The following is a 27,574-nucleotide window of genomic DNA, read 5'->3' as shown; positions in this document are numbered from 1 at the left end:
CGAACCCGTGTCCCCTGCATTGGCAGGCGGATTCTTAACCACTGTACCACCAGGGAAGTCCCCAGTGACTTCCTTTTTTTTTCAAACTGGAAACTACCTTTCACATTCAGATGCTTGGACTCATAGCACCTTCATACCCTTGAAGCCCCACTAGGTAGCAGAACTGGAAACCCCCAAACTCCATGTGTTAGACATTTATTGTCCTGAGTACTGTATCAGGTCATAATGGAGTTGAGGAATAAAGCACGGTCCTTTCCCTTCTTGCTGTTCAGATGGGTGGGAAAGAGAGATTGTGTCTCAGTGTAGTGGGCGGTGGCTCTGATGGGCACGCACACAGCGCGACGGGAACAGAAGGACGGAGCCAGTGATGATGCTGTGGGGCTTGGGACGGATTCACGGGGGTGTCAGGGGAGCTGGGTCTTGGGGGAGGGGTGATTGTCCAGGTAGAGAGAGGAAGAGGAACCGACCAGGCAGGGTCACTCCCGGGAGTGTGTGAAAGGGCTCCCGGGAGGTGCTTTCAGGTTGGGGTACAGGGTGTGGGCCGGGGAGTGGCCAAGGTGAGGCCAAGTAGGGTTGAAAGGGTCGGGCTGGGCTGGGCTGGACTGGAAAAAGCCCCGAGGCCATCCTGAGGAACTGGGGTCTTATCTGTCAAGCAATGAGGAACCGTTGTAGGATTCTAACTGAAGGAGTAACATGACTCATTCTTTTATTCACTCATTCGTTTCCTTCCCTCCCTCCCTTTTCGCCTTTCTGACTCTAGCACTGCCCTTGGGATGGATTGCACGCAGAGCAAGGCGTAGCAGGGCCAGTTAGGAGTGGCCCTCAGGGACCAGAGCACAGGCAGGTGGGCCTCAACCCACCGGCGGTACCGCTGGTGAGGCCGGGGCTGATGAGGGGGCAGAAATCGCAGGATCTGATGACCAGGTGGACTGCGGGGAGGGGCCCGGGAAAGAGTGGAGTTCCAGGTGCCTTTTACTATTCTAACTCGGATAATTGCATATAAGGTGATGTAACTACCGGAGAGAATACGAGGGGCGGAGAGGGGAGGGTCGGATGAGGAATTGGTTTGAGTCGGAAGGGGCTCATGGTGCATGGAAAGTGCTAGATGAAGGTGTCCAGGAGACGGGTAGCAACAGGCTCGGGCACGGGATGGAGGTGCTGGAAGCCGTGCGCGGGTTGCACTGGCCCACAGCCAGGAAGACGGAGGGGGAGGACAGGAAGAAGCTGGACTGTGGGAAGCAGGGCCGGTAGGTAGCATCAGCCTCTGGTCCTGGAGGAAGAAGAGGGTGAGGACGGGAAGAGGCCGCTTCCCGCTGTAGGTCAGCAGTCCCCTCAGGGACAGTGGGACAAACACCAGGGTGCGTGGGATCTGGGCACGGAGAGGTGTGCAGGTAGCTCTTTGGGAGAGGGAGAGAATGCTGGCCAGAGCTGCAGGTAAGCTGGAAGGAAGGTGTGTGTTTTAAGGACGGAACAGAGCTGAGCACGTCATTTGCTTTCCGAATAGCGACAATCAGAAACAACCATAAAATACTAGGAACTTAGGAAATTGATTTAAAGGAAACTCTAAACTGAAAAATGATTGTTTTGTCAAGAGTACAATAGTGAAGCAAAGCAACGCTGCTTATTTCTAGCTTGATAAGTATTTGTGTTATTTTAGGTCTTTCATCTAATGGCTCAGATGAAATTTGCACTTTCCAGCCTGACACGTTAACCCAGCACCTGAAGGACAGGTGCCCAGAGGTGAGGCTCTCTAAGGCTTAGAGGGGGCTCATCTATGCTGTGAATGACCTGAAACCTGGAAGATGTTCTTCAGAATCTGGGTTTCAGTCATTTTATTTTATTCAATTATTTTGCAATTATACTGTCACTTAAAATCTGAGTTAAATTAAGAGAATCTTGTTACTTGAGTTTTTTTAATATTCCTGATCATAACTTTTTAAGATATAGTTAAGTAACTGAAGAGAGGTTTCTCTCACTCCCTCCCTCTCTCACTTTTTCTCTCTCTTTTTTCTCATCTGGAGAAGCTGACTTTCTCATCTGGTCAGGAATCACCTGGGCAATCCATTTCACAATGCAGTGCAGAGCGAGATGAACCAGAACCTGCTGTCTGGGATAGGGTATGCGAGGGTACAGCTGACTCTGGCAGCCTTGCCCTGAGGCCCCAGGTCACTGCTGAAGGGAGCTGGATGAATCTGCATGAGGAACTCAAGAACTGTCTCCTCAGATGCCAAATTAGCAGACCTAGTGGCTTGACCAGAGCAGTCCTGATGGGGCCTTGTGGCGACGAAGCTGCTCAAACTAAACAAGCAAACAAAAACTGTGGCGAGCAGGGCTCAGCTGTCACGAGGCCACTTTCAGCCAGTCTGTGCTGCCTGGGGAGCACCAAGACCCCTCAGCTGCTGTCCCCCTGGCACGGGGGCTGGAATGGGACCTGCTTTACAGAGCAGTGGCCTTGGAGACCCAGGAGGGTGCCTTCTCGGCCAGGCTTAGTGCTCGGGGAGTGGGATGCCCTTGAAGACTCACTGGGTTTCCCACAAAGGGCAGGGGGGTTGATTCCAAAATGCAGGCTTGGGTACGTTGACCTGAAGCAAATAGATAGCCAGGTATTCTCCAGCAAAGATGAGTTTATTCAGCGTCAGCAGAGAATTGCAATTCAGGGGCTCAACCACGGCAGCCACGTGCAAGTGCCCCCGCGGCAGAGGAAGGAGACACTTTTATAGGCGGGACAATAAAAGGAGGGGACGGGCTTAGTAAACAGAGCCCCAGCCTTTCATTGGCTGAGTCCTGGCGGGAAAGAATGGGAGTCTTCTGTTGAGCTGGGCTGTCAGTGCAGGGGTGAGAGCGCCCCCTCCTGGTCTCCAGACTCTGTTTAACAGGTTTCCGTTCATTCATGTTTTACAGCTGTCACAGGACAAAAGCCAAATGGGACGTGAGATATGCATTTTCATTATTCCTGCGTGGGGAGGGTGGTCAGAACATTGACCTTCTTTTTTTAAAATTAATTAATTAATTAATCGATCTATCTATTTATTTATTTATTTTTGGTACGCGGGCCTCTCACTGTCGTGGCCTCTCCCGTTGCGGAGCACAGGCTCCGGACGCGCAGGCTCAGCGGCCATGGCTCACGGGCCCAGCCGCTCAGCGGCACGTGGGATCCTCCCGGACCGGGGCACGAACCCGTGTCCCCTCCATCGGCAGGCGGACTCTCAACCACTGCGCCACCAGGGAAGCCCTGTCCTTCTTTTTAAACAAAGCAAGTGGTTCCAGCATATTCTAGACTCCCATCCAGCCTGAGGTAGAGAACCTCAGCCCCTCATCAGGAGGGAGGAAGGGCGAGGGTCGAGGGAGGGGCTCCATCATCCGCCCCTCTGTCACTCTGCCGCCTTCCCTTCCCCGACCCCAACTGCCACCAGCACACATGCTTCCTCTCTCTTCCCAGGGCCATCCCACCTCCCAGGCGATGTGAGACCTGCACGAGGACCCTGGGGCCCTCTCCTCCTGTGGGCTGTCTGAGCAACACCACAGCCAAGTCCTGGGGTCACATCTACGGTTTGATGAACTTGATGTTTGAACTTGATGTTTGCGCATCACCTTTAATAACTTTATTACCCGAACCACCCAGCATTCATGAAATGGCAACCGTGACACACTAGCTGGTGCTGTGACTGTTTCACTCATTCCACAAACTTTTATTGAGCACCTGCTCTATAGACCAGGAGTTACACTAGGGTCTGGTGACGTCGTGGTAGGAGACACGGTCCCTGGCCTCAGGATACCAGATAGATATTGTGAGATAATAGAAAAAAATGTGTACTGGAGTCTGCCACTGGCTCCTGGCACAGGGCTCCGGAGCCCTTGTAATTTCTTGGGTGATAGGAGTGTCTTCTGTTCTAATGAGGTGACTCTGGGTGGGCTCCGGGCTGAGGGCTGCTCACTGGAAAGACCTACCCGTGATTAGAAGCTTGGGATCTTCCGCCTCAACACCCCGCATTCTCTTGAGAAGGGAGAAGATCTGAAAAATGGAATTAATAATGGATCATGCCCACGTGAGGAAGCCTCCGTACATAAAATCCCACTAGTGTGAGGTTCAGAGAGCTTCCAGGTGGGTGAGCACAGCCACACAGGGAGGGTGACGCACCCCATCTCCAAGGGGACAGAGGCTCCTGCACTCAGGACCCTCCCAGACCTCACCCTGTGCATCTCTTCATCTGGCTGTTCATCTGTGTCCTTTGTCATATCTTTTAATAAACTGGTAAACGTTCGTGTTTCCCTGAATTCTTTGAGGCGCTCCAACAAATTAACCAAACCTGAGGAGGGGGTCGTGGGAACCTCTGATTTGTAGCCAAATCCTACAGAAGTTGTGGGTAACTTGGGGACTTGTGACCATCATCTGTGGGACAGGGAGCAGCCTTGTGGGACTGAGCCCTTAACCTGTGGGATCTGACACTGTCTCCAGGTACACAGTGTTAGAATTGACTTAAATTGCAGAATATCCAGAATGTATAAAGAACTCTTATCATTCAACAACAAACAGACAAACGACCCAATTAAACAATGGGCAAAGGACTTGCATAGACATTTCACGAAAGAAGGTATACAAATGGCCAATGAGCCCAAGAAAAGATGCTCAACATCATTAGTCATCAGGAAAATGAATAACAAAACCACAATGAGATACCACTTCAGACGTTAGGACCGCTATAATAATAACCAAAAAAGCAACATAACAAATGTTGGTGAGAAATGTGGAGGAATCAGTGGGAATGTAAAGCGGTGGAGCCACTGTGAAAACCAGTTTGGCAGTTCCTTAAACAGTTACCATATGACCCAGCAATTTCACTCCTAGGTATACACCCAAAAGATTTTTTAAAAGGGACTCAGATACGTGTGCACCAGTATTTATTGCAGCATTATTCGCAATAGCCAAATGACCCAAGTGTCCATCAACATATGAAAGGATAAACAAAATGTGGTATATTCATAAACTGGAATTGTATTCAGCCATAGAAAGGAATGAAGCTCTGATACATGTTACAATATGGATGAACCTTGAAAACATTTTGCTAAGTGAAGTAAGCCAGACACAAAAGGTCACCTATTGTATGATTCCACTTGTATGAAATATCTAGAATAGGCGAATTCATGGAGACAGAAAGAAGATTATATGTTACCAGGACCTGGGTGGAGGGGGGAGTTACTGCTTAATGATTACTGCGTTTCTGTTTGGGGTGATGAAGAATTTTTTGAAATACAAATAGTGATGTTGCATAATATTGTGAATGTAATTAATGCCACGGAATTGTGTACTTAAAATAGTTGAAATGGCAAATCTTATGTTATACAGATTTTACTACAATAAAAAAAAAAACTATGTTATTGGGAAGAGTTTGTTTCCAAAAAGAAAGGGGATGCTGTTAGCAGAGGGAAAGAAAAGTCATTAAATAAAACCAAAAGTAACTACTTCTCTAGGAGAAAGTTCAGGCTACTTTCATTAGTCTTAAGGTAGCCCTCGATGTTAACTTTCATCTGAAACACAAACAGGGGGAGTTGGGGAGAAGAGGAAGTATACAGCTGGCTTAACTGCCCCCTTGCCTGGGATGCCTAAGCCTGTGCCTGCATTTCTTCACAGCAAGGGGAGCCCCTAGAGGCGATGCTTATTGCTGATGCTAAACCTATTTATATCGTTTTAAGAGCACCACCTTCTCCTTGGACTCAGGATACAAATGCGGTTCCATCTTATTTGTTTGCAGTAAATACCAGATTAGCAGGGAGTTCTGTTATTTCCCTTTGCCGGACGGGCTCCTACTGAATCAATCACAGGCGCTTCCGCCATCCTGAAGGCCCACCGGCAACGCTCCATCCACACCTGTGATTCCTCTCGCGGCCACAAGATGGTGCTGTCGCGTGGCGGACTTGAACCAAAGCGCGGCCCCAGGTGCTCCCTGCACCTGCTGGTTTTCAGAGGTGATGTCGCATCTTGGTCTCTCTTAGAGCTCAGCGCTTTCATTCCCACACCAAGGACTGGACGGCTCCCTGGCTGGTTCCAGCACCTGCTGCTCCACAGTTACCGGGTCCTCCCACGGGATCCACACCACCCGGAGGTCTGGCTGTTTTCCTTATAGGTCCTCAAAGCACAAAAGACGTGAACACACCCCTCCCATGGGACAACAGCGTCACTCGCCCTCCTTGTAAGGAAGCCTACCTTCAGTTATTTCAGAGCGCCTACACCTACCTTTCTTAGTTGCACTCATTTACTTTCTGTGACACAAAGATGATATGAGGACATCATCTCAGTGAGTCTCACAAGAAAGGGGGGAAAACAACCAAATTTCATCTTTGAGGACATTCTAATACGTTCGGAAATGCCTCTACAACTTTTCCCTCGGATAAAGGTCATTCTAAAATGAAAACGTCCCCCAGGACCTCCTGGGCTCACAAGACAAGGTGGCCTGTCGCCTGCTGGCACGAGAGCATGTCACAGCGAGGCCATGTCCTCACTTCTGAACCCAAGGAAAACATCAGCTGCAGACAGACCACCCCCTGACGCTGGTGTGCAAACAGCAGCTGCAGTTATTTTCATTAGGAACATTACACAAGCGGGGAAAATCTTCCTTCTGCTCTAAAGGGCCATCCCAGGACACCGGAAATCAAGGCAGAGCGTTTGGGGAGGGTCCTTGGATGGGTCGCAATGGCAGGTGGGCTACCAAATGAGGTGTTACAAGTGCTGGGAAAAGGGAAAAGGAGAAAATTAGCCCAAACGGCTCACCAGCACCCCTCGCCCACACATCCACAGGCCTCTCTGCCTTCTAGGGGATCTCCTTGGCCTTGAACCTTCGTCCTATGTGCTCTTTACCCAGCCTCTCCAATAAAAACATCTGGCCAAACCACAGTACAACGTCACCACTAGGATGCGGTCACACACCAAACATTCCCATCACCACAAGGTCCCTCTTATAATCACACCCGCCCCCTAAACCCTGGCAACCACTTATCTGTTCTCCGTTTCTAGAATTTCTCACCTCAAAAATGTTACATAAATGGAATCATACAGGACGGACCATTTTGGGATTGGCATTTTTCGTTCAGCATGATTCTCTGCAGACTCGCACAGGCTGCTGGGTGCATCGATAGTTCATCCTTTTTAACGTTGAGTGTTATGCCCCGACCTTCAATCGTTACCCTGGACACCCGCCTGGGGGTGAAGGAGACGTGAGGCGCCGGCAGGGGCGCCCCCATCTTCCCAGCACTACAATCCCTCCAGCCGCCACCGCGCGGAGCCACCGGGTCCCGCTCGGACACGAGGGCCCGGGCTGGCGCTGGGCAGAGCCCGGGGGCGGGGACAGGGCAGGGGCGGGGCTCCGAGTGCGGGGAGAGATCCAGACTGGTCGGGCTTGGGGGCGGGGCGGGGCGGGGAGCGGGGCCGGGCTGCGCTCGGGGGCGGGGCGTAGTCTAGGACGAGGCGGGGCGGTGTTCGTGGGCGATGGTGGGCGTGGCCAGGGCTGCGCTCGGGGCGGGGCCCCGCTGGCGGACTCCCCGCGTCAGCCGCGCAAAGCGCGTCCGCCCGCCGACGTCTGCGAGTGCGTGGCCCGCGTGGCCAGAACGTGGCGTGGACGTCGGACGTTCTTCCGGAGGAAGTCCGCGTCCTGCCCGCGTCCTGCCCTCGTCCTGGGCGTTCGCGCGCTGGCTGAGGTGAGTGCGCCCGCTGGGGGGCGGGCTTGGGGACCCTTTCCAAGGCGAGGACTTCTGCGGGTTCCCACTCCCCGCGTGCCCGAGGCGCCTCTTCTGCAAGTACGAGGTTGGGGCACAGGGCGAGCAGGCCCTTCGCTGCCCTCAGCCGCTGCCCTCAGCCGCTGCCCTCCGCCCTGGACTCGGGCAGCGCTGACCCCAGTTGCAGACGGGAAGCGGGCAGCCCGGGGTCAGCGAGTGGGCGTCGCGGTGACCTGGCCTAGGCCCGCGGGCCTCCGAGTTCCGGCTCGGCCTCTGCCCCGCATACCGTCCAGTCTGTACCAGGCCCTGGAACTCAGCTTCTTTAACTTTAGCCCCTGAGATTCTCAGCCAGAGAAATTCGAGAAGAGAAACGTGTACTCAGTGTATGCTTCCTGTATGGCTATTTGTAGTTCTAGGGGGGATGGAAAGAACCCAAGTGTAGGCAGAGAGGAACGGTCGCGGAGATTAGGACGAAGTAATGTACATCAAATTATCAGCGCATTTGATGTGATATATAGTGTTTAACAACCACATGGCTCTTTTTTCCTGTTGACCTGGTAAGTGTATAATTTCCGAGGAAGGGGGAAGTACCGCAGCTGTGCAGGGGCAGCAGGTAGGGAAGGTCAGTGGGGGAAGTGTTGGGCTAGTAGCCGACTTCTTGGGCCTCAGTTTCTTATTCTGTACAACTAGGAGAATTGACCAGAGCGGGAGTCAGAAATTCAGTGGCCTCCAGTGGCCTGGCGGGTGATGTAAATAGGTAAACTGGGCCCAGCAAAGCAAGAGGGGAATGCATGCCCTGCTGTAGGCATTAAAATTAAATGGTTTTTAACCAAACCAAAATGTCTTTGGGCCCTGACCCTCGGGATCTCAGGATGAGGTGTTCCCCGAGTCTGGAGTGACACTGATGACCTGTCCGAGGTGATCAGGTCCCATCACTCTCCTGCATAACATGCTCCAATGGCTTTCTGTTAGGCTCAGGGTAAAGTCTTTGCCCCTGTCCTGCAGACTCACCCATCTCTTGGACCGAATCTCCCACCACCCAGGGCTCTGTTTTAACCCCAGGTGCATCATGCAGGCTTCCTTGAACACCTGGCCACTCCCACCGCCTGTCTTACCCTCCCTCTTCCCTCTGCCTGAACCTGTCTGTGGCTGTACCTCGACCCTCCCCACCACTCTCCCCCTGTCCCTCAGTGTTTGTTTTCTCTTCTAGATTGTTGGGGTCACTGAGGAGAGTGATTGCGCCTGAGAGCCCAGGGCCCACCACACGCAGTCCTTCTGTGCCCAGAGTTCACCGCAGACCCTCCTCTTGGCAGCATCCAGAGAGAAAAATACCCATCTTCCTAGAATATGGCAGGTGACTATTAGCCATGGGGGAGTTAAGCTTCTTTAAATTAAAATTTTAGTTAGAAATTGAATACCTTGTTATAAAAACTCCCGACAGCACTGAAGTGTATAAAACCTGTTTATAATGTGCACTGGTATCTGCAATTCTCTCGTTTTGTGTTTTCTTACTGTCCATTTCAGCCCCATCAAAATCTAATGCTTATCCTGTCTTTGCTTTGCCTCCATCCTCTGGGATGACCACCCAGAGGACATAGTAGGTGCTCAATAAATAGATATTGAGTGAATGAGCCCCAAGAGTTACGATGGTTAAAGATTCAGCATGACTCACACACATCCCATTCTGTGACATCTTTTTTTTCAACAAAAGATGAAAATCCTTTCATTTCAGAACATAAACGTTCACGTTATTTTACACACTGCGTCGTCCGTTAGGGTTTGTCAGCCTCGGCACTGCTGACCTTTGGGGCTAGATAGCCCTGTGTTGTGGGACCTGTCTGTACTTGTAGGATGTTTAGCAGCAGCCTTGGGCTCTGTCTCCTGTATGCCAGCCTTGCCTCCCTCTGGAAGTGACAGCCAGAAACGTCTCCAGACCTTGTGAAATATCCCCTGGGAGGCAACACTCTCCCCAGTTCATGTGTATCCTTTTTCCTATTAAGCCCCCAAGTGGAGTTCCCTTACAACAAATGAGTCTGAGAGGTTAAAGTAAAACTGTTAATCATTAATTTCACTTGTTGGATTCAACCTTTACACTCAGCTGAATACCCCAGAGCTGTTTGGTTCCAACTGACGTTTATATTTTCTCCTTAAGGGCCTAAACAGAATAATATAAATCAAGAGTTTAAACATTTTGGTCTCAGACATTCCCAGGGAAGATTTAAACAAATCCCTACAGCTGCCTTCTGGAAGAAATCGGTACCTAACCTCACATAATCTTCTGAACGAGGAAAGTACTGCTTCAGAGGCTGTTGGTATTGACACAGCCGGGCCCTGTAACGCTGGTCGTCTTAGAGCCTCTTGCCCTCAGCCTCGCCCCCAAAAGCAGGACTTGACGCAGGCCCTGCCTCTCCCATGGGACTAGGGATCTGGTTTTTGATGTCTTAAGTGTCAATTTTTGATGGAGGGGAAAGAAGCAGAGCTGTGTGTCCGTGGCTGATGCCTTCCAACAAAGGGTTAGCACAAAAGATTAGTCACGGTAGTTTCTTATCCTAATATTAGGCAACACGGCTAAAACTTATGGAGGATAATAACCAGGACAGATGGGGCTTTTTTTTTTTTTTTTTTAACGGTACGCGGGCCTCTCACCGCCGTGGCCTCTCCCATCGTGGAGCACAGGCTCCGGATGCGCAGGCTCAGCGGCCATGGCTCACGGGCCCAGCCGCTTCACGGCACGTGGGATCTTCCCAGACCGGGGCATGAACCCGTGTCCCCTGCATCGGCAGGTGGACTCAACCACTGCGCCACCAGGGAAGCCCAGATTGGGCTTTTAAGGAACTCAGTTGTGTTACTCTTGAGGAATTGTTACTTGACTCGTCGTATATTTGTGTGTTAGTAAACTCAAGTAATGATGAACTATGACATAGTTAGATTTTTTTTAAATGATCATTGTTTTAAAACTGTTAGCCATAAAAAGGATTGGTCTTTCTTACTTAGCTTCAACCATGGTGATGCACCTACATGTTTCATTGTCATCTTAGTCCTTGTTGAATTTTGACAAAGAGGAATTATTCTTCAAGAGAAATGGTTTCTTGTCCGGATTTAGGTAAGAAAGTGCTCATCGTCTACGCGCACCAAGAGCCCCGGTCTTTCAACGGGTCCTTGAAGGACGTGGCGGTGGCTGAACTGAGCCGGCAGGGCTGCACCGTCACCGTATCTGATCTCTATGCCATGGACTTTGAGCCGAGGGCCACAAGGAAAGATATCACTGGTGAGTCATGGAATAAATGCTCTGGTTTTTTAAACTTTCTTCCTTGTGTGTGTCTTTTTACTGAGGTATAATTGACATAATGTTGTATTCATTTCAGGTGTATAAAATAAGGATGCGATGTTGGTATACATTGCAAAATGATGACAAGTCCAGTTAGCGTTCGTCATCACACATAGTTTCACTTTTTTCCCCTCTTGATGAGAACTTTGAAGATCCACTCTTTCATATGTGCGGCAGTCCTACCTGTAGTCACCAAGCTGTGCATGACATCCCCGTGATTCAGTCATTTATAACTGAAAGTTTGCTCTTCCGGCCCTCTTTACCTGTATTACACACACCCTCCAGCCCCTGCCCCAGGCAGCCACCAATCTGTTTTCTGTATTCACGAGCTCAGTTATTTTTTTGTTTTGTTTTTTAAGATTCCGCATATAAGTGAGATCATACAGTATTTGTCTTTTTCTGCCTGACTTATTTCACTTAGCATGATACCCTCCAAGTCCATCCATGTTGCTGAAAATGGCAAGGTTTCTTTCTTTGTGGCTGAATGATATTCCATTGTGTTTATATATCACCTTTTCTTCATCCGTTGATGGGCATTTAGGTTGTTTTCGTATCTTGGCTGTTGTGAATAATGCTTCAGTGAACATAGGGGTGCAGATATCTTTTTGAGTTACTGTGTTCCTTTTCTTTGGGTAAATACCCAGAAGTGGGATTGCTGGATAGTAACTCTATTTTTAATTTTGGGGAGGAAACCTCCACACTGTCCTCTGTAGTGGCTGCACTTTACATTCCCACAACAGTGCATGAGGGTCCCCTTTTCTCCACGGTGAGGACCTGCACTTGTCTCTTGTCTTTTTGATGATGGCCATTCTGACCGGTGTGAAGTGATAGCTCACTGTGGTTCTGATTTGCATCCCTGATGATTAGTGATGTCGAGCATCTTTTCACATGCCTGTCGGCCATCTGTGTGTTTTCTTCGGAAAGATGTCTGTTCAGATCCTCTGCCCATTTTTAAATCAGATTGGGGGATTTTGCCTTCTTTGTAATGTTTTTAATTAAAAAAAGTTTGAAAACAAAGCTTATCATCGCACATGATGGAGAGTCCTCAAGTCAAAAAGGTCTCAGTGCCAGTCCTTTCCCCCATCCCCAGCCACCCGGTTCCTCTGCCCCCAAGGAAACCAGTGTCACCCGTTACCTGTGCATCTTTCTGGAGTGAGTCTGCGCTATCTCTGGATGTACCTAGAGCAATTAAGGGCATAGCCTCCATTTTCCCTCCACTTTTTAAAAAATGGGAACATGTTACATATGTTGTTTTGCATGTTGCTTTCTTTTTTTCTGCTGCGAAGTCCCCCATTGTATGGAGGAGCCATGGTTTAAGTAGCTGCCACTAATGGGCACTTTTGGTTGTTTCTCACGTTTGCTGTGATAACAGAGCTGCAGCACACGGTCGTGGCCATACGTGTTTTCCTATCTGTGCAGGTGTACCTAGAATGGAGTTGCTGGTCAGAGGGAATGTGCGTTTTGAATTTCCGTAGATAATATCAAATTGCCTTCTGTAGGTGCTGTACCAGTTTACCCCCAGCAGTGTTTGCAAGTGCTCATTTCCTCATTTAACCAATTGTTTGGTAATTGCCAATCTGACAGGTGGAAAAATGGTCCCTGAGTACACAGTTTTGTATATGAATTGTAAATATATTTTTACCTATTCCTTTTTTTTTTTTAGTTTTGACTTTACTATGGTGGCTTTTTTCATGCAGAATTTCATTTACTTTTGCTTAGTTGGCTTTTGACCTGTGTATTTTGTGTCATGTAAACGCTAAGCTTATTTTTTAAAGGTGTTATAGTTTCTTCTGGTATTTGACAGGTTCCACTCTTTAAATTTAAGTACGTTCTCTATTCAGAATTTACTTTGGTGCATGATGTGAGGTGTGGATCGTTTTTTCCAAGTACTTACCCAGCTCTCTCATCACCATTTATTACATGATCCAGCTATTTGCCCCAATTTAAAATGCCACCTTCATTGTGATCTGAATTCCCACATATGTTTTATTCTCTTCTAAACTTTGTATTCTGCTTTTGTTTTCCTATCCATGACTCAGTACCACATGGCTTTAATTATTTTGGCAAATAATTTATTTAATATCTGATAGAGTTAGGTCACCCTCATTTGTCTTATTTTCTATTTTTTTTCTGACTAGTTTTACTTTTCCATAAAATCTTTTGAATTAGCTTTCCAGATTGTCCACTGAAAAAAAAATGCACAACGTGAGAGCTGGGAGTTAAGTTTCATTTGGGTCAAAATGAGGACTATAGCCCAGGACACAGCCTCTCCGAGAGCTCTGAGGAGCTGCTCCCAAGAGGTGGGGGGGAAGTCAGGATATGTGTGATTTTGGTGAAGGGGGTGCGTGCAGCTGAGCACACAGTTTGGCAGAAGGTTGCTGCGGTCACGAGGAGCACACGTCTCCGTTAGTGATGCTAGTGCTTTTCTAGATACAAAGAGATGCAAGAATTGGGCTCATAAACTCTTCTCCTGGAAAGATCTAACTCTCTGAAGGCCTGTTCTGCCAGTTTTTCCGGGAGCACAGAGGGCCTCATTCCTGATCTCCACCCTGAACTCCTTTCAGGGCGTGTTGAAGGTTCGTGGTCACAGCAGTTTGTGACTTAATCCTTGTAGAGGCAGATGGCAAGTGCCAACCTTTGGCTGGCAAGATTCAAAAGGTAACAGATGATCTTTTTTTTAACATCTTTATTGGAGTCTAATTGCTTTACAATGGTGTATTAGTTTCTGCTTTATAACAAAGGGAATCAGTTATACATATACATATGTTCCCATATCTCTTCCCTCTTTCATCTCCCTTCCACCCTCCCTATCCCACCCCTCTAGGTGGTCACAAAGCACCCAGCTGATCTCCCTGTGCCATGCAGCTGCTTCCCACTAGCTATCTATTTTATGTTTGGTAGTGTATATATGTCCATGCCACTCTCTCACTTTGTCACAGCTTACCCTTCCCCCTCCCCATATCCTCAAGTCCATTCTCTGGTAGGTCTGTGTCTTTATTCCCGTCTTACCCCTAAGTACTTCATGACCTTTTTTTTTCTTTTTTTCTTAGATTCCATATATATGTGTTAGCATACGGTATTTGTTTTTCTCTTTCTGACTTACTTCACTCTGTATGACAGACTGTAGGTCCATCCACCTCGCTACAAATAACTCAATTTCGTTTCTTTTTATGGCTGAGTAATATTCCATTGTATATATGTGCCACATCTTCTTCATCCACTCATCTGATGATGGACACTAACAGATGATCTTTTTATTGAGGTCCCATTAAGTTTACAGATGACTCAGCCTCGTGAAGTTCTTTCTGTCCCAGTGACAGGCGTGGCTCCTCATTTGCTCATGTGCTCTCACAACCTTCCAGGTCTGTTTCCGAGTTTTCTTCCTGCAGGTCTCACATAATTCTTACTAACTGGGTTTTGTTCCTCTGTGTCAGCAGTCCCCAGCCTTTATGGCACCAGGGATGGGTCTCGTGGAAGACAGTGTTTCCATGCACTGGGGCGAGGGATGGTTCAGGCGGTGATGTGAGCGATGGGGAGCGGCTGTAAACGCAGATGAAGCTTCTCTCCCTTGCCCGCTGCTCACCTCCTGCTGTGCAGCCCAGTTACTAACAGGCCGAGGACCGGTACCAGTCCGCAGCCAGGGGGTTGGGGACCCCTGCTCTATATGAAGAGGACTCATCTGTGTGTGCGTGTATGTGGCTGCTACTAATTTTCTTACTGTTTGTAGTTTTCAGCTGATTCTCTGGGGCTTTCCTGATACACAGTCAGGTCATCTGCAAATAATGATAATTTCACCTGTGGTTTTCCAGGAATTTTAATTTTAAATTAATTACCTTTGATTTCCTTCTGTTTGCAATTGGGTTAACAAGATCCCCAGATTTAGTATTTAGTGCTGATGGTAATAGCTGACATCCTTGTCTTTTCTTGTCTTCCCTTCTTTTTTTTTTTAATTTTATTGATTTATTTTTTTGGCTGCGTTGGGTCTTTGTTGCTGTGCACGGGCTTTCTCTAGTTGCGGCAAGCAGGGGCTACTCTTGGTTGCGGTGTGCGGGCTTCTCATTGCGGTGGCTTCTCTTGTTGCAGAGTATGGGCTCTAGGCATGCAGGCTTCTGTAGTTGCCGTGCACAGGCTCAGTAGTTGTGGCTCGCAGGCTCTAGAGCATAGGATCAGTAGTTGTGGAGCACGGGCTTACTTGCTCCGTGGCATTTGGGATCTTCCCGGACCAGGGCTCGAACCTGTGTCCCCTGCATTGGCAGGCAGATTCTCAACCACTGCGCCACCAGGGGAGCCCTTCCCTTTTTTAAAAAAACAATATTTATTTATTTATTTATTTTGGCTGCGCGGGGTCCTACTTGCAGCATGTGGGATCTAATTCCCCGATCAGGGATTGAACCCAGGCCCCCTGCATTGGAAGCATGGAGTCTTACCCACTGGACCACCGGGGAGGTCCCTGTCTATTTCCTTTTAATAAACCAAACAATTCTTTTCACTGAGCGAACAGCAAAGCAGGGACTGGGGAGATAGAGAGTATTATGTGGAGGAGCCCCTGGTTTTCAGTGAATCAAGTGACACAGGCTCTTTGTATAAAGTATCTTAAATGTGGTGAACAGGTGGGCAGAGGGTGAAGACCACAGCTCCTTCACATGCCCTCCTGGTCCTGCATGGCCCCCAGGGACAAGCAGGCCGAACTCTGTGGTGTGGGTCATTGTAGATCTTACTCCAAATAGCAGCAAAATGCATATCTGTGTAGAGCTTAGAAACTCTATAGGTACAGATGTAAGTGGGGATTTGCTTTATTCACTAGAGCTTTGGGGAGTCTTTTTAATGAGTGCATGGCGCTTCATGGTACCTGCTATAACTTACGAGTTCCCCTGTTGACTTAGGCTTACTCTGTCTCCAGCTTTCGTTTCAAGCTGTGAGTCAGTAGGTTTCCATGGCTCTGGACTCCCTGTCTTACTGAGAAAGTCCTCTCCATGTCCTCACTTACAAAAATATTCTCATTTTCCCATGACATCTGGATACCTTTGCTTTGATATTTACTTCTTAATTTATCTAGAATACTCGTGGCCCATGCACATTTTAGTGTCCGTTTACCATTAGCAGAAGCACCCCGTGTCCTCTGTGGGCTCCACACCCGGTGGGCAGCAGCCTGCCTGACACACAGGCTCTCCTGCTCAGGGTCTCTGGTCGGTACAGAACCTCATGCACAGAAGGGTCCCAACAGGTGCTTTGAATGAAAATGAACCCCGGGGAGGCTGAGGGAGGAAGCAGAGCCCTGGCATGTTCTCAGCTGTGGCTGCTGAAGGGCTGGCCTCTCCTTGGGCTCCTCTGCAGGCCGTGTGCTGCAGGGGCCGCACCTGGGCCTCCCGCCGTCCCCTCTGCTGCCATGTGGGACCCGTGGCCTTGAGCTCGGCCCTCAGCCTCCATGTTCTCTCTGGTCGGTTGGGAATTACCCAGCCTGTCGGGTTGTTACGAACATAGAAAGGTGATGCTGCAGAGCATAGCGTGGTGCGTGGGGATCCTCAACCACTGGTGACTGTTGTTAGCACTGATCAGCGCGGTTGGGTGAATCACGCTGCTTGAGGAGAACCACTGAAGGCCTAGATCAAGTGTTAACTTGGCTTTCAGCCTAGTTGTCCAGGGTTAGGGTTAGGGTTAGAGGGTTAGGGTTGGGGGTTAGGGTCAGGGTTAGGGTTAGGGGTTAGGGTCAGGGTCAGGGTTAGGGGTTAAGGTTAGGGGTTAGGGTTAGGGGCTAGGGTTAGAGGGTTAGAGTTGAGGTCAGGGTCAGGGGTTAGGGTTAGGGGTTAGGGTTAGAGCATTAGGGTTAGGGTTAGAGGGTTAGGGGTCAGGGTTAGGGTTAGAGGGTTGGGGGTTAGGGGTTGGGGTCGGGGTCAGGGGTTAGGGTTAGAGGGTTAGGGGTTGGGGTCGGGGTCAGGGGTTAGGGTTAGAGGGTTAGGGGTTGGGGTCAGGGTCAGGGGTTAGGGTTAGGGGTTAGGGTTGCGGTCGAGGTCAGGGGTTAGGGTTGGGGGCTAGGGTCGGGGTCAGGGTTAGGGGTTAGAGTCGGGTTAGGGGTTAGGGTTGGGGGTTAGGGTTGGGGTCAGGGGTTAGGGTTAGGGTTGCAGTCGGGGTCAGGGGTTAGGGTTGGGGGTTAGGGTCCGGGTCAGGGGTTAGGGGTTAGCATCAGGGGTTAGGGTTGGGGTCAGGGTCAGGGGTTAGGGTTGGGGGTTAGGGTTGGGGTTGCAGTCGGGGTCAGGGGTTAGGGTTGGGGGTTAGGGTCGGGGTCAGGTGTTAGGGGTTGGGGTCAGGGGTTAGGGCTTAGAGTCAGGGGTTAGGGGTTAGGGTTAGGTGCTGCAGGTTCCAGCCCGACCCCTCTCCCCCCGCTGCTGCTGCCTGAGCCCCTCCCCTACCAGGCCTTGTCCTGAATTGCTGAGGCCACAGTGAGCTTTTCCAGAGCTGAATTGGAGCATTCCCTATATACATGGGGAGCTGCCCCCTGTGTGCAGGAGAAGCTTAAGCCCCTCGGCCGGGCTCACAAGCCCTGGTCCATTCCTGCAGTCACGTCACCTGCGGGCCTCCCGGCCTCTCACCGCAGGTTCTCGGCTGTGCTCCCGGTGGCCCACTCCTGGGCTGGCCAAGTTGTCCCGTCTGCGTCTTCTGCCCAGAAGGTCCCCTGCTTCTCCTGGCTGCCCGAAACTGCTACTCCGTCGTCAGAACCCCGTTCACCGACTCATCCCCAGGGTGCGCTCCTGACCTGCCCCTGCAGAGCTGGCTGCAGCGCTTGTTACACGCACAGAGTGAGGCCCGCTGCTTCTGTGGGGTGTGAGGCCCGTCTGCCGTAACATTACATCTAGCAGGCTGAGTGGTCGTGTTCTGTGTGTTACCATGTGGTTTCTCCTCCATGTCTTCTGCTGGACTTTGAGTCCCTTAGGAGAAGGTAAGGACGTAGCTTGCTCTCTTTGCGTCCACAGTCTGACCCCAGGGCCTGGCGCGTGCTCAGGTCTCCGTGACTGCCCAGTGACCTGCCGGGGGTGGGGAGTGACGTCCAGGCAGCAGTGGCGCTGGTGGGATTGGCGGGATGGGCCGCGGCTGCCCCCTGGGTGAAAACCCCTGTCCTGTTCTTCCAGGCGCCCTCTCCCGCCCCGAGTCCTTCAGCTACAGTGTGGAAGCGTACGAGGCCTGCAAGAAGAGGTCTCTGACCAGCGACATAATCGCCGAGCAGAAGAAGGTCCAGGAGGCCGACCTAGTGATGTTTCAGGTTCGGTTCCCCTCAGATTGTGGTAACGGATTTGGTTTGTCCTGTGTGCAGTCTTTCCCGATACTGAGTTCACGCTCCGGGCGGTGGTGCTACGATCTGTGCACTTAACTTCGGTCTCGTTGGGTCCAGAGACCCAGGGAGCCCGTACCCCCCGTTCAGATCCTGACCCCCAAGTAAACAGCAGGGGTTTCCCTTTAGCCTGTGGTCCTGAAACGGCTGACCCTGCAGGAGGTGCTGCCTGCGTTCTCTGATCCCTAGCCCAGGAGGTGCGGGGCTGCATGGAAACCAGATTTGTCTACGTGGGTGTTTATCAGAGCAATTTAGGCCAGATGCAACTGCTGCCTTAAGTATCCTGGTCGTCAAGCCCTGTGGGTGGCCTCACCCCCCTACCCTCACCTGGTGCTCACTCACCTTTCTCCCTGGCAGGCTTCACTGCACAAGAGCTGCCCAGAACGCTACGTCCACGGCCAGCCAGGCGGGCATGATGGCAGCAGAGTAAATGTGCTTTTGGGGAGTCGTTGGGTGGATAGAAATCCAAGTCAGGCCAGGAGAGAAGGGGATTTATCGTAAGGGCCCTGATCGCTTGGGTCCCAGGAACCCGAGGACAGGCCGTGGTGGGCTTCAGGGCAGTGGCGCGGGGCGTGGGGTGTCTGCTCCGTTCCCCACGGCAGGTGCTCCGCTCCGATCTGGCTGCTCGGCCTCTGCCCTGCGTCACTAGATCCAGCCTCCCAGGAAGGGATCTCCTGGGTCCACATCGTCTCTGTTTTCCAACCTGCTGAGGGGCGGGGCGTGGGCGGGGGAACAGGACCACCCTTGCCGTGGGCGCAGAGCCAGTTCCCAGACACAGCGCAGAAACGCCCCGTAGACTACGCCTGTGCATGCGGAGGCGGCAGCCCCGCGACCTTGACTCCGGCTGTGGTCCAAGTGCGGCCGTTCTTCCATCCTCCTCACACCTGAGTGCCCGCGGTTCACCACCGGCACGCTGGTAGTCACGCAGGACCGTGTAGCCGTGTGATGATGCCCAGCAGTCCGGCCCCTGGTCCGAGCAGAACCCCACGCAGCTCTGTCTCCCCTCCGCTGCGGGCTCCTGGCTGAGCACACGGAGCCCGAGGCTCCCTCCTCCCCCGTGACTGGAAGGTGAACACCAGGCAAGGCCTGTTCCTTCTGTGAGAGGCTGTCTTTATTCCTGCCTCTTCTCATCAGTCTTCTCCCCACCCCCACCCCTTTTCCCTGTACTCTGCCCAGAGCCTCTGCATGTATGTTTATTTTTTTTTTGTTCAACACTAATACAAATGTCATTCACTGTGACCACTGCTACTATGACCATAGCTCACCACTCACTGAGCATTCACCCTGTTCTGGGCACCGTGATGTGTCATTGACCCCTCACCACAGTGCTGTGAGTGATTTGCAAATCAGGCTAAGGAGGCCCAGAGAGGTTAAGTAACTTGCCACCGTCACACAGCAGTAGGTTGTGGAGCTGGGATTTCAGTGCCAAGTCCTGAGTTAGATTTATAGTGAAACACGGGCTTCCTTCTAGCTTTGGTAACAGGTTATTGCATGTGTTCATCTCTTTTCATTGATGATATTGTTGGATGTGGTGTTAGGGCTTCTGTGGGGACCGGAGTGGACTCCAGGGAGACCGTGCTGCTGGTGTGTGGACTCTGAGGATCAGACTTCTCAGAACCTACCCCAGCCCGACTCCCAGATGCCGTGTCTCACCCCCAGGCGGGGAAACGGGCAAACTCTTTCCCACACCCTCCCTCTGGCCCCGTGGCTGGGGGTCAGCACCTCCCGGCCCACTCAGTCAGGGGCAAGCGGTCGGGGACCATCCCGGGGGACGCAGAGCCACCTGTGACAGCGACCAGGACGGTCGGCTCTGCCCGCCCCTCCGGCCGTCACCGCCACGCCGTGTGCCTCAGAGAACGGGGAGAAGCCTCCCCATCACGTTGGTGACACCTGCCTGCCCGGGCCCGGGGAGGAGGCGCCCCCAAACCCCCAGGCAGAGGAACACGGAAGTGACCCAGCGCTCCCTGCCTGTTCCACCTGCAGTTCCCGCTGTACTGGTTCAGCGTGCCGGCCGTCCTGAAGGGCTGGATGGACAGGGTGCTGTGCCAGGGCTTTGCCTTCGACATCCCGGGATTCTACGACGACGGCCTCCTCAAGGTATGGCCAGATGAGGGGCGGCGTCCATCGGGGATGGAGGGGGCGTCTCAGCAAGTCGCTCCTAGTTTGCATTTTTTAACCAAACACTGAGCGCCAACTGTTTGTAAGGCCCCATGTGGTTACATGGGGGAGAAAGCGTCGCTCCCAAGGTCATGGGCTTTTCTTCGAGTAAGGGACACAGAGCGTCCACGTCTGTCTGCGTGCTCAGCCAGGGAGGCCTGGGCTGGCCTGGGGACGGCTGCCGAGGGCCACCTGCTCCACGATGCGGGCTCATCACTGGCCACGCACCTGTTCACCTCTGAGCGTCACGGTAACCACCTTGAAAACAGGATAATGCCTCGCCCCCAGGGAAGAGGTTGTGGGGAACCTGGCAGATGCACAGGACCTGGTAGCTATGGATTTCCCACTAAAACAAATGACATTTTAAATTCTGAGATCCTCAGAAAATAAGTGCATATAAAGAAAACACTGAGTCATGAGATCCATCTTGGACCGTGAAAAGATGCCACCCTTTGCTGAGTGGCCCCAGGAGCCGGGCACTGCGGGCGGTGCCATTTGCCCTCCCAGCCGCTCCGAAGTCTGGCCTCAGCCTCACCCGCTCCTCCCCTGTGTCCCTGAAGCCCGCTCTCCACCAGCACCGGGGCCTGTCAGCTCTGTGTGCGCCCCGTCCATTCCTCTGGTCGTCCCCTGCTCTCTCCATTCGATGTAGCTGTCACCTGCAGCTGGGCTGGACGGAGATGGGAATGTGTGTCTGTCCATCAGGGAAGGGTGCGGGGGAGCTGGCCTCGGGTTTTCCCTCCCGGTCATTATAAACCTCTGGGCTGGAGTCACAGTGGCCTTTCCTACCCTGTCCTCTGGGGTCCCACCAGCACGTGTGCTGTGTCCTCCGCAGGGTAAACTAGCCATCCTGTCCTTAACCACGGGCGGCACGGCTGACATGTACAGGAAAACTGGAGCCAGCGGAGACTTCCGATACTTCCTGTGGCCCCTCCAGGTACGCCACACCCTTCCCTGACCCACAGCTCCCCTGGTACAAATGAGGTGTGACATAGGCCTGAAGGCCAGACCGTTCTGACTTCCCTGGGTAGAGGAAGTGACAGCCTCTGCCCTCTTTAATGATTTACTTGGTAGCACTGGAAAGGCTCGCCAATGAGGAAAACGTGTTATCAGGATAGCTTCTGCCATCGTTTGGGCAGAGGCCAGGCCAAACCTAGTTGGCTGGTGTGCTCTGGGGTACACAGGAGCCCTACGGTGGCCCGTGTGTGTCACGATTCGGGAGGGCAGAGCCATCCACACTCTGACTCTGCTTCCTGAGGCAGCATCGCCTGGAACCCTGGCAAAGGGCTCCCTGGCCCGCATCCAACAGCCTTGTGAGTGGGCACGTTTCCATGGAGCCAGCGACTGGGCGCCTCCCCAGACCCCACCCCCACTCCAGGAGCCCGGGACTCAGCTCCGGGCTGCGCTCCCAGGTGGACGCCGAGCTGCCTCTGGGCCCTGGGCCCAGGGTTGGCGAGGACGGCGGTCAGCGGAAGTGCCCTGGTGCGGGGCAGAGCTGAGGAAGGGAACTGGGGGCCCCGGGTCAGCCCCCGGGTCCTGTAGGGAACTCCTGGGAGGCCCAGCGACCTGCATGGACGCTGCCCATCTCGGTTGTCAGGCGGGGGTGTTGAGCTCGGAAGAGATCACGTAGTTAAGGGTTTGTGAGCTTTAAAAATGCAGGCGGTGGTGTGGGTCCCGGCCTCCCACCCACCTGCTGGGGCAGGCCTGGACAGGGTGTGGGTTTAGGGAAAGAGTGCAGACGGAGGACAGTGATATTTCTAGAAAAACGATCTCTGAAAGGAGACAGGATAGTCGTTCCATGTAGTGATGCTCAGCTGTAGAAGCCCAAACTTCCTCTGCAGAGGCCGAGGGGCCTCTTAGGTGCCATTAGCCAGGCCTAAATTCTTGCTTTTAAAAAATCTTCACCTTTTTTTCAGTTTGCAGAAGTACATAGCATAGAAAAAAATGAGATTATAAAATATAAAAATAGTCCCCTTAATTCCTCCCTTAAAAATAATCACTTTCAATGATTTGATGTATTTCTTTACAGCCCATATATATTTTTAAATATATACTTTTAATGATTAGGCTTATCATGTTTATCTTTTTACATAAACGGTGTGCCACAAACACCGCTTCACGTTTCTTCTTGCTGTTTACATTTAATGCGTATCTTGAACAACCTTCCATGGTAGCACATTGTAGCTCTAATAACCTCATTCTAGAATATTCCATCGCATGACTTGCCATAATTTGCCTAACCAGTCAAAACCGTAAACTTCAGTATCTGACTCAACAGCAGAGATTAAAGGTTCATGTCAGTTATCAGAGTAGAATTTGGAACTTGGCCGCTGCCCAGCCCTCTTCACCTCCCTGGTAGCGGCCGTGTCCTGAGGTTCTGGGGCAGTTCCGTTGTTTTCGGTTAACTGGTAGCATGAAAGGTCTTCTGTCCCCTTTGGTGACTGAACGGATGGCGTGTGCAGGACAGCTCCTCATTGCTCTCCTTTCTTTGCGGCTGTAGCACGGCACGCTGCACTTCTGTGGATTTAAGGTCCTTGCCCCTCATATCAGTTTTGCTCCTGAATTTGCATCAGAAGAAGAAAGAAGGGAGATGGTAGCCTCCTGGGCGCAGAGGCTGAAGACCATCTGGAAGGAGGAGCCCATCCCCTGCTCGCCCCCCTGGTACTTCGGGCAGTGACCTCGGGGCCACGCTGGGAGGTGCTGGTGTGTGTAATAAACGACGGCACGACAGAGCAGCAGGTGTGTGGGGTGATGTGACTGTGTCTCCAGGGTCGTGTAGGCCGACTCGCGGCTCCCGTCCCCCGCTGGTTGTCCCGGATTCTCTCCTGACAGATGTCCGTATTCTCCCAGGCTTTCTTTTCATTTCTAATATTTTTCCATCTCCCTGTCTTCAGTCTTCGCGGGTAGTGGTGTTTTTCTGTAGCTCTCCTGGCTTGGAACTGGGTTTGTTAGGTTTTGTTTTGTTGTATTCCATAACTCACCTTGCATTTCTGTTTGCATAGGAAAGTCTGTTCACAGCTCGTGTTTGAATGCTCTGTTTGGACTTACTTCTTCCGTCTTTTTTTTTTTTTTTTTTTTACTTGCATCATGACTGTGAAGTTTTAATTGAGCAGCCACTTAACGTATTTTTACAATCCCTGCGTGCCCGTTACAACGAGGTTTCCAAGCAGTAGTGAGAAGGCATCCTGTCAGTGTTTGCGAGCTCGGGGAACACGACTGACAGTAACCTCAAGGTGTGGGCATGTGTAGGTGGAGTGTCTCCCCCAAAGCGGGTTTGAGGAATTAGATCCCTTCCCCCCACCCCCTCCCCCCATCGTCACGGTCATCGTCACTGCCCAGGAAAGAGCAGCTGCCTGGGGTCAGGGCCCTTCTGCTCAGTATCCCAGCCCCGCCGCCATCAGACTGTCCCAGCTTCCCGCTGGATCCCCCTCATCACACACCTTTCACCTTCCTCCCCCCTCCCCCACCCCTCCACCCCCCAGCATCTTCAGACCCTTTTCCACCCTCATTTTCTTTCTCCTCTTTTTCACCTGATGCATCACCAGATAGTATTTCTTTTTGTTTTGTTTTGTTTTTAATATTTACTTATTTATTTTTGGTTGCACCAGGTCTTAGTTGCAGCTTGCAGGCTCCTTAGTTGTGACCTGCGAACACTTAGTTGCAGCGTGTGGGATCTAGTTCCCTGACTAGGGATCGAACCTGGGCTCCCTGCTTTGGGAGCACGGAGTCGTGTCCACTGTGCCCCCAGGTAAGTCGCCACCAGATAGTATTTCATGTGCATCTTCTTCCTTTCATCTGAACCTTCCCTCACTCAGAGCTGTTATCCTCAAATCAGCATCTGATCTTTCAGGGTCATTTCTTTCTGACTCCTTTTTGATGCCATTTTCTTCAAACTTTTTCAGAACACTCCTCAGATTCTCTTTCTTCCATCTTCCTCAGACCCTTTTTGGGGCCGTCCTCCTCAGATTCCTTCTCAGGGTCACCTCCAGACTTCTTTCATAATCTTTTCTGAGACTCTTCTTTTTAGGTTCCCTCGAGACCATTCTCTTCAGACTTTTGGAACTGCCTTCTTCAGACTTTCTCTTGGGCCCTGTTCTTTTTCAGAAGCATCTTCTTCAAAATCTCTGGGCTTCCCTGGTGGTGCAGTGGTTGAGAGTCCGCCTGCCGATGCAGGGGACACGGGTTCGTGCCCCGGTCCGGGAAGATCCCACATGCTGCGGAGCGGCTGGGCCCGTGAGCCATGGCTGCTGAGCCTGCGCGTCCGGAGCCTGTGCTCCGCAACGGGAGAGGCCACAACAGTGAGAGGCCCACATACCGCAAAAAAAAAAAAAAAAAAAAAAAAATCCTCTGTTCTTTCACATGTGTTCGATGTACAGGTCCTTTAAATGCCATGTTTGTTGCAGCCTCTTGAGCCTTCTTCATCCCATATGTGCTGGGATGCTCAGGAAAGCCCTTACATACTGGACCCTGCGCTTTGAAGCAAAGATGGGAATTCAACAGTGAATGCCTCAGGACACTGGAGAAAGCCTTCCGTTCTCTTGCAGTGTCCTCAGCCTGGTCATCTGTTGTCCCATCCCTGCTGGGACAGGTAGATGACAGCCACCAAACCTCCCACTCATCGAGGGTTTGAATCTAACCATCAGCTTCCTCTGTGTTCCTTAGGACGCAGGTCACATCTGGGTGTCTGTCCAAGGAAAGGAGCTTCCTAGTTGGCCCGCACTTTGAACACACTCCTCAGAGGTTTTCTTTTACCATTCAGCACCAGTGGACCATCCTCAGAATCATGGCTTGCCCAGGACGGTCCAGCTGCTTTTCTTGAGAGACCACTTCCTGGGGAGCTTGCGCCTCTCCTGAGTCTCATCCTCCCCTTAAGTATCCAAGTTCTAGCTTCTAATTTCATCTTCATCTGAAAGAATTCATGCAGGATCCACAGATTCCCTCTTCAGATAACTGCAGAGCCATCTCCGTTAAGATCTCCGCGGTAGTCGTGCCAGATTAGATAGAAAGTGCGTGGATGACCCCACTGTCGTGTCCGGAGGGAAACCAGTCACACATGCCTTTGTATTTCTCTCTTCACCTTGAAGCCTTTCTCTTTCTTGCCCCTCCTTTTGAGGTCAGTGGGTTCGGGGCATTTCTCTGCAGAGGCTTCTCAGCGTTGCGAGCACCACTGTGTATGTTTGCAGAGGCGGCCGCACGTGCCATCACTGAGAAGCCAGTTAGCCTGACGTGTGGAGGTGAACTCTTCAGTGGTGCTGGGGAGCCAGCCTTCTTTCCAGGGGCGTCAGCCGACTGCTGCCCAGAAGATTAGTTTCTCGGCTGGGCTTCTCCCGGGCGTTGTCACCCTCGGTGTCACCGTCACCCTCGGTGTCTCCGTACAGCTCCTCCGTTCACAGCTGCTCATCACGCTCCCCGTTCTGCCCAGGTCCTCGCTGCCCTTGTTTCCTCCCTGGCCCGGGAGCAGGGTCCGGGCAAGCAAGGAGGTCACCACCGGGGTCCAGGGTCTGCCATCTGTGTCGTGTTGTCTCTTTGCCCAGCCTGTCGTCAGCGGGGCTCCTTCCCCATCCCAGCCTATGTCACTGTCCCTCGTCTCAGCGAGTGGCAGCAACGGTCATCGGATGCTCAGGCCCGAACCTGGGCCTCACCTTGACTCGCACCCAGCCAAGCTTCACGCCTTGCTGAACGGCGTACGCTTCACGTACGCCGCACTTGCGCACTGTTTGCATCCCCACTTCCACCATGCTGGTCCAAGGTGCCGCCTAGTCTTGTCTGGATTATTGCATCAACCTCCCAAGTAACTTGCCCTCCTGCACTTCTGCCCATTACAAAGCATTTTCTACAAAACGCTTAGAGTAGCCTTTAACCACGTGTGCACGCACACCCTCACCACTCCAGGCTTACTGGTTCTTCCCGGGTCTCTCGTGCCCTTGGGAAACGGCCAGCATCCTTGGCTGGTCCACGGCCCTGCCCCCGTGTCTCCGCAGCCGGCCGGGGACCCACGCCCGTCCTGCTGCAGGGCTTCCGTGCAGGCCGCTCCCTCTCAGGTGTGCCCCACCTGTCATCACCCTCTGCACCCACCTTCCATGGCACCTGGTTAAGGGAGCCTCCACCACCCCTTGGATGGGGTCGGACGCCCTGTCCTGTGCCTGCCTTCCTCACGGCTTTAAAAACATCTCTGTGGCCTTCTATCCCTACGGGAAGCAACGAGGGCCTTCTCGCTGTTCCCTGTGTCTCCCTCACCAGGCTGTTTGCTCCAGGAAAGTCGGGTCCGAGCAGCGCCTGTCCGGCAGGTGCTCCCTAAACGTCCTGAAGCCCTGGCTCCGTTTTTCTTAGGACCGCGGGGCCTTTTCACATCCAGAAGTTCTCTTTGGTGATGCGGATGTAGGCTCCAGAGCCTAGTTTGGATGGAGGTTGGTTTAAAAAAAGAAAAAAGAAAAGAGGGAAGAGACTTGTGTTGTTCAGTGTAAGGAAGGCAGCAGGAGTCTGGGAGAGGGAAAGGGCACGGGTGTCCGGCGGGGCGCGGCCCAGGGAACGGCAGCGGGAAGGGGGTGTAGGAAAGAGGGCACGGCAGCAGCTTGGGGGTGGCGGGCGACGGAGGAACGGGGGGACAGCCCGCGCCCCAGGCGGCCCCCCCTCTGCCGGGTGTGTGCTCAGGCTGTCTTGTTTTGCTCTTTTTTGTTTTGTTTTCTTTTTGCGGTACGCGGGCCTCTTACCGTTGTGGCCTCTCCTGTTGCGGAGCACAGGCTCCGGACGCGCAGGCTCAGCAGCCATGGCTCACGGGCCCAGCCGCTCTGCGGCATGTGGGATCTTCCCAGACCGGGGCACGAACCCGTGTCCCCTGCATCGGCAGGCGGACTCAACCACTGCGCCACCAGGGAAGCCCTGTTTTGTTTTGCTCTTAAAGGAAGGTTATCCTAGACAGGGCCAGAGGCCGGGGATCACGTGGGTCCCGAGCACAGGGCCGCCCGCCTGCGACCCTGTCAAGCAGCTCAGAGCTGTTGAGAGCAGCCTGGCAACAAGTAACGAGGGCTGTGAACGCAGGCGGCCTCTGCCTTGGCAATTCC

The 27,574-nt window shown here is 52.2% G+C and overlaps 1 protein-coding gene across 3 annotated transcripts; it reads left to right on the top strand.

Annotated features, from left to right (window-relative positions):
* Window positions 1-7,583: 7,583 nt before the first annotated feature.
* On the top strand, window positions 7,584-23,649 carry NQO2 (N-ribosyldihydronicotinamide:quinone dehydrogenase 2). Of its 3 annotated transcripts, XM_079713750.1 has the most exons (7): window positions 7,584-7,689; window positions 8,918-9,061; window positions 10,811-10,975; window positions 18,160-18,290; window positions 20,343-20,456; window positions 21,349-21,450; window positions 23,014-23,649. In XM_079713750.1, exons 2-7 carry the CDS (start codon window positions 9,055-9,057, stop codon window positions 23,188-23,190), a joined length of 696 nt encoding a protein of 231 aa, XP_079569876.1. In that variant the 5' UTR covers window positions 7,584-7,689; window positions 8,918-9,054; the 3' UTR covers window positions 23,191-23,649. The 3 variants fall into 3 exon arrangements, with proteins under 3 accessions (XP_079569876.1, XP_079569875.1, XP_079569877.1); XM_079713749.1 differs by lacking the exons at window positions 7,584-7,689; window positions 8,918-9,061 and having other exon boundaries at window positions 10,711-10,975; XM_079713751.1 differs by lacking the exons at window positions 7,584-7,689; window positions 8,918-9,061; window positions 21,349-21,450 and having other exon boundaries at window positions 10,711-10,975.
* Window positions 23,650-27,574: the final 3,925 nt, after the last annotated feature.

This window comes from Hyperoodon ampullatus, assembly GCF_949752795.1.
Source record: "Hyperoodon ampullatus genome assembly, chromosome: 10".
NCBI classification, from domain to species: domain Eukaryota; kingdom Metazoa; phylum Chordata; class Mammalia; order Artiodactyla; family Ziphiidae; genus Hyperoodon; species Hyperoodon ampullatus.
The sequence above is the reverse complement of the archived record's forward strand: the minus strand, read 5'-3'. Positions and strand labels throughout refer to the sequence as shown.

Coding starts and splice junctions, on each gene's coding strand:
- NQO2 (XM_079713749.1), top strand. CDS start 10,789: ATGGTTTCTTGTCCGGATTTAGGTAAGAAAGTGCTCATCGTCTACGCG. Junction 18,291..20,342: donor CCGACCTAGTGATGTTTCAG/GTTCGGTTCCCC, acceptor TTCCACCTGCAG/TTCCCGCTGTACTGGTTCAG. Junction 20,457..21,348: donor ACGACGACGGCCTCCTCAAG/GTATGGCCAGAT, acceptor TGTCCTCCGCAG/GGTAAACTAGCCATCCTGTC.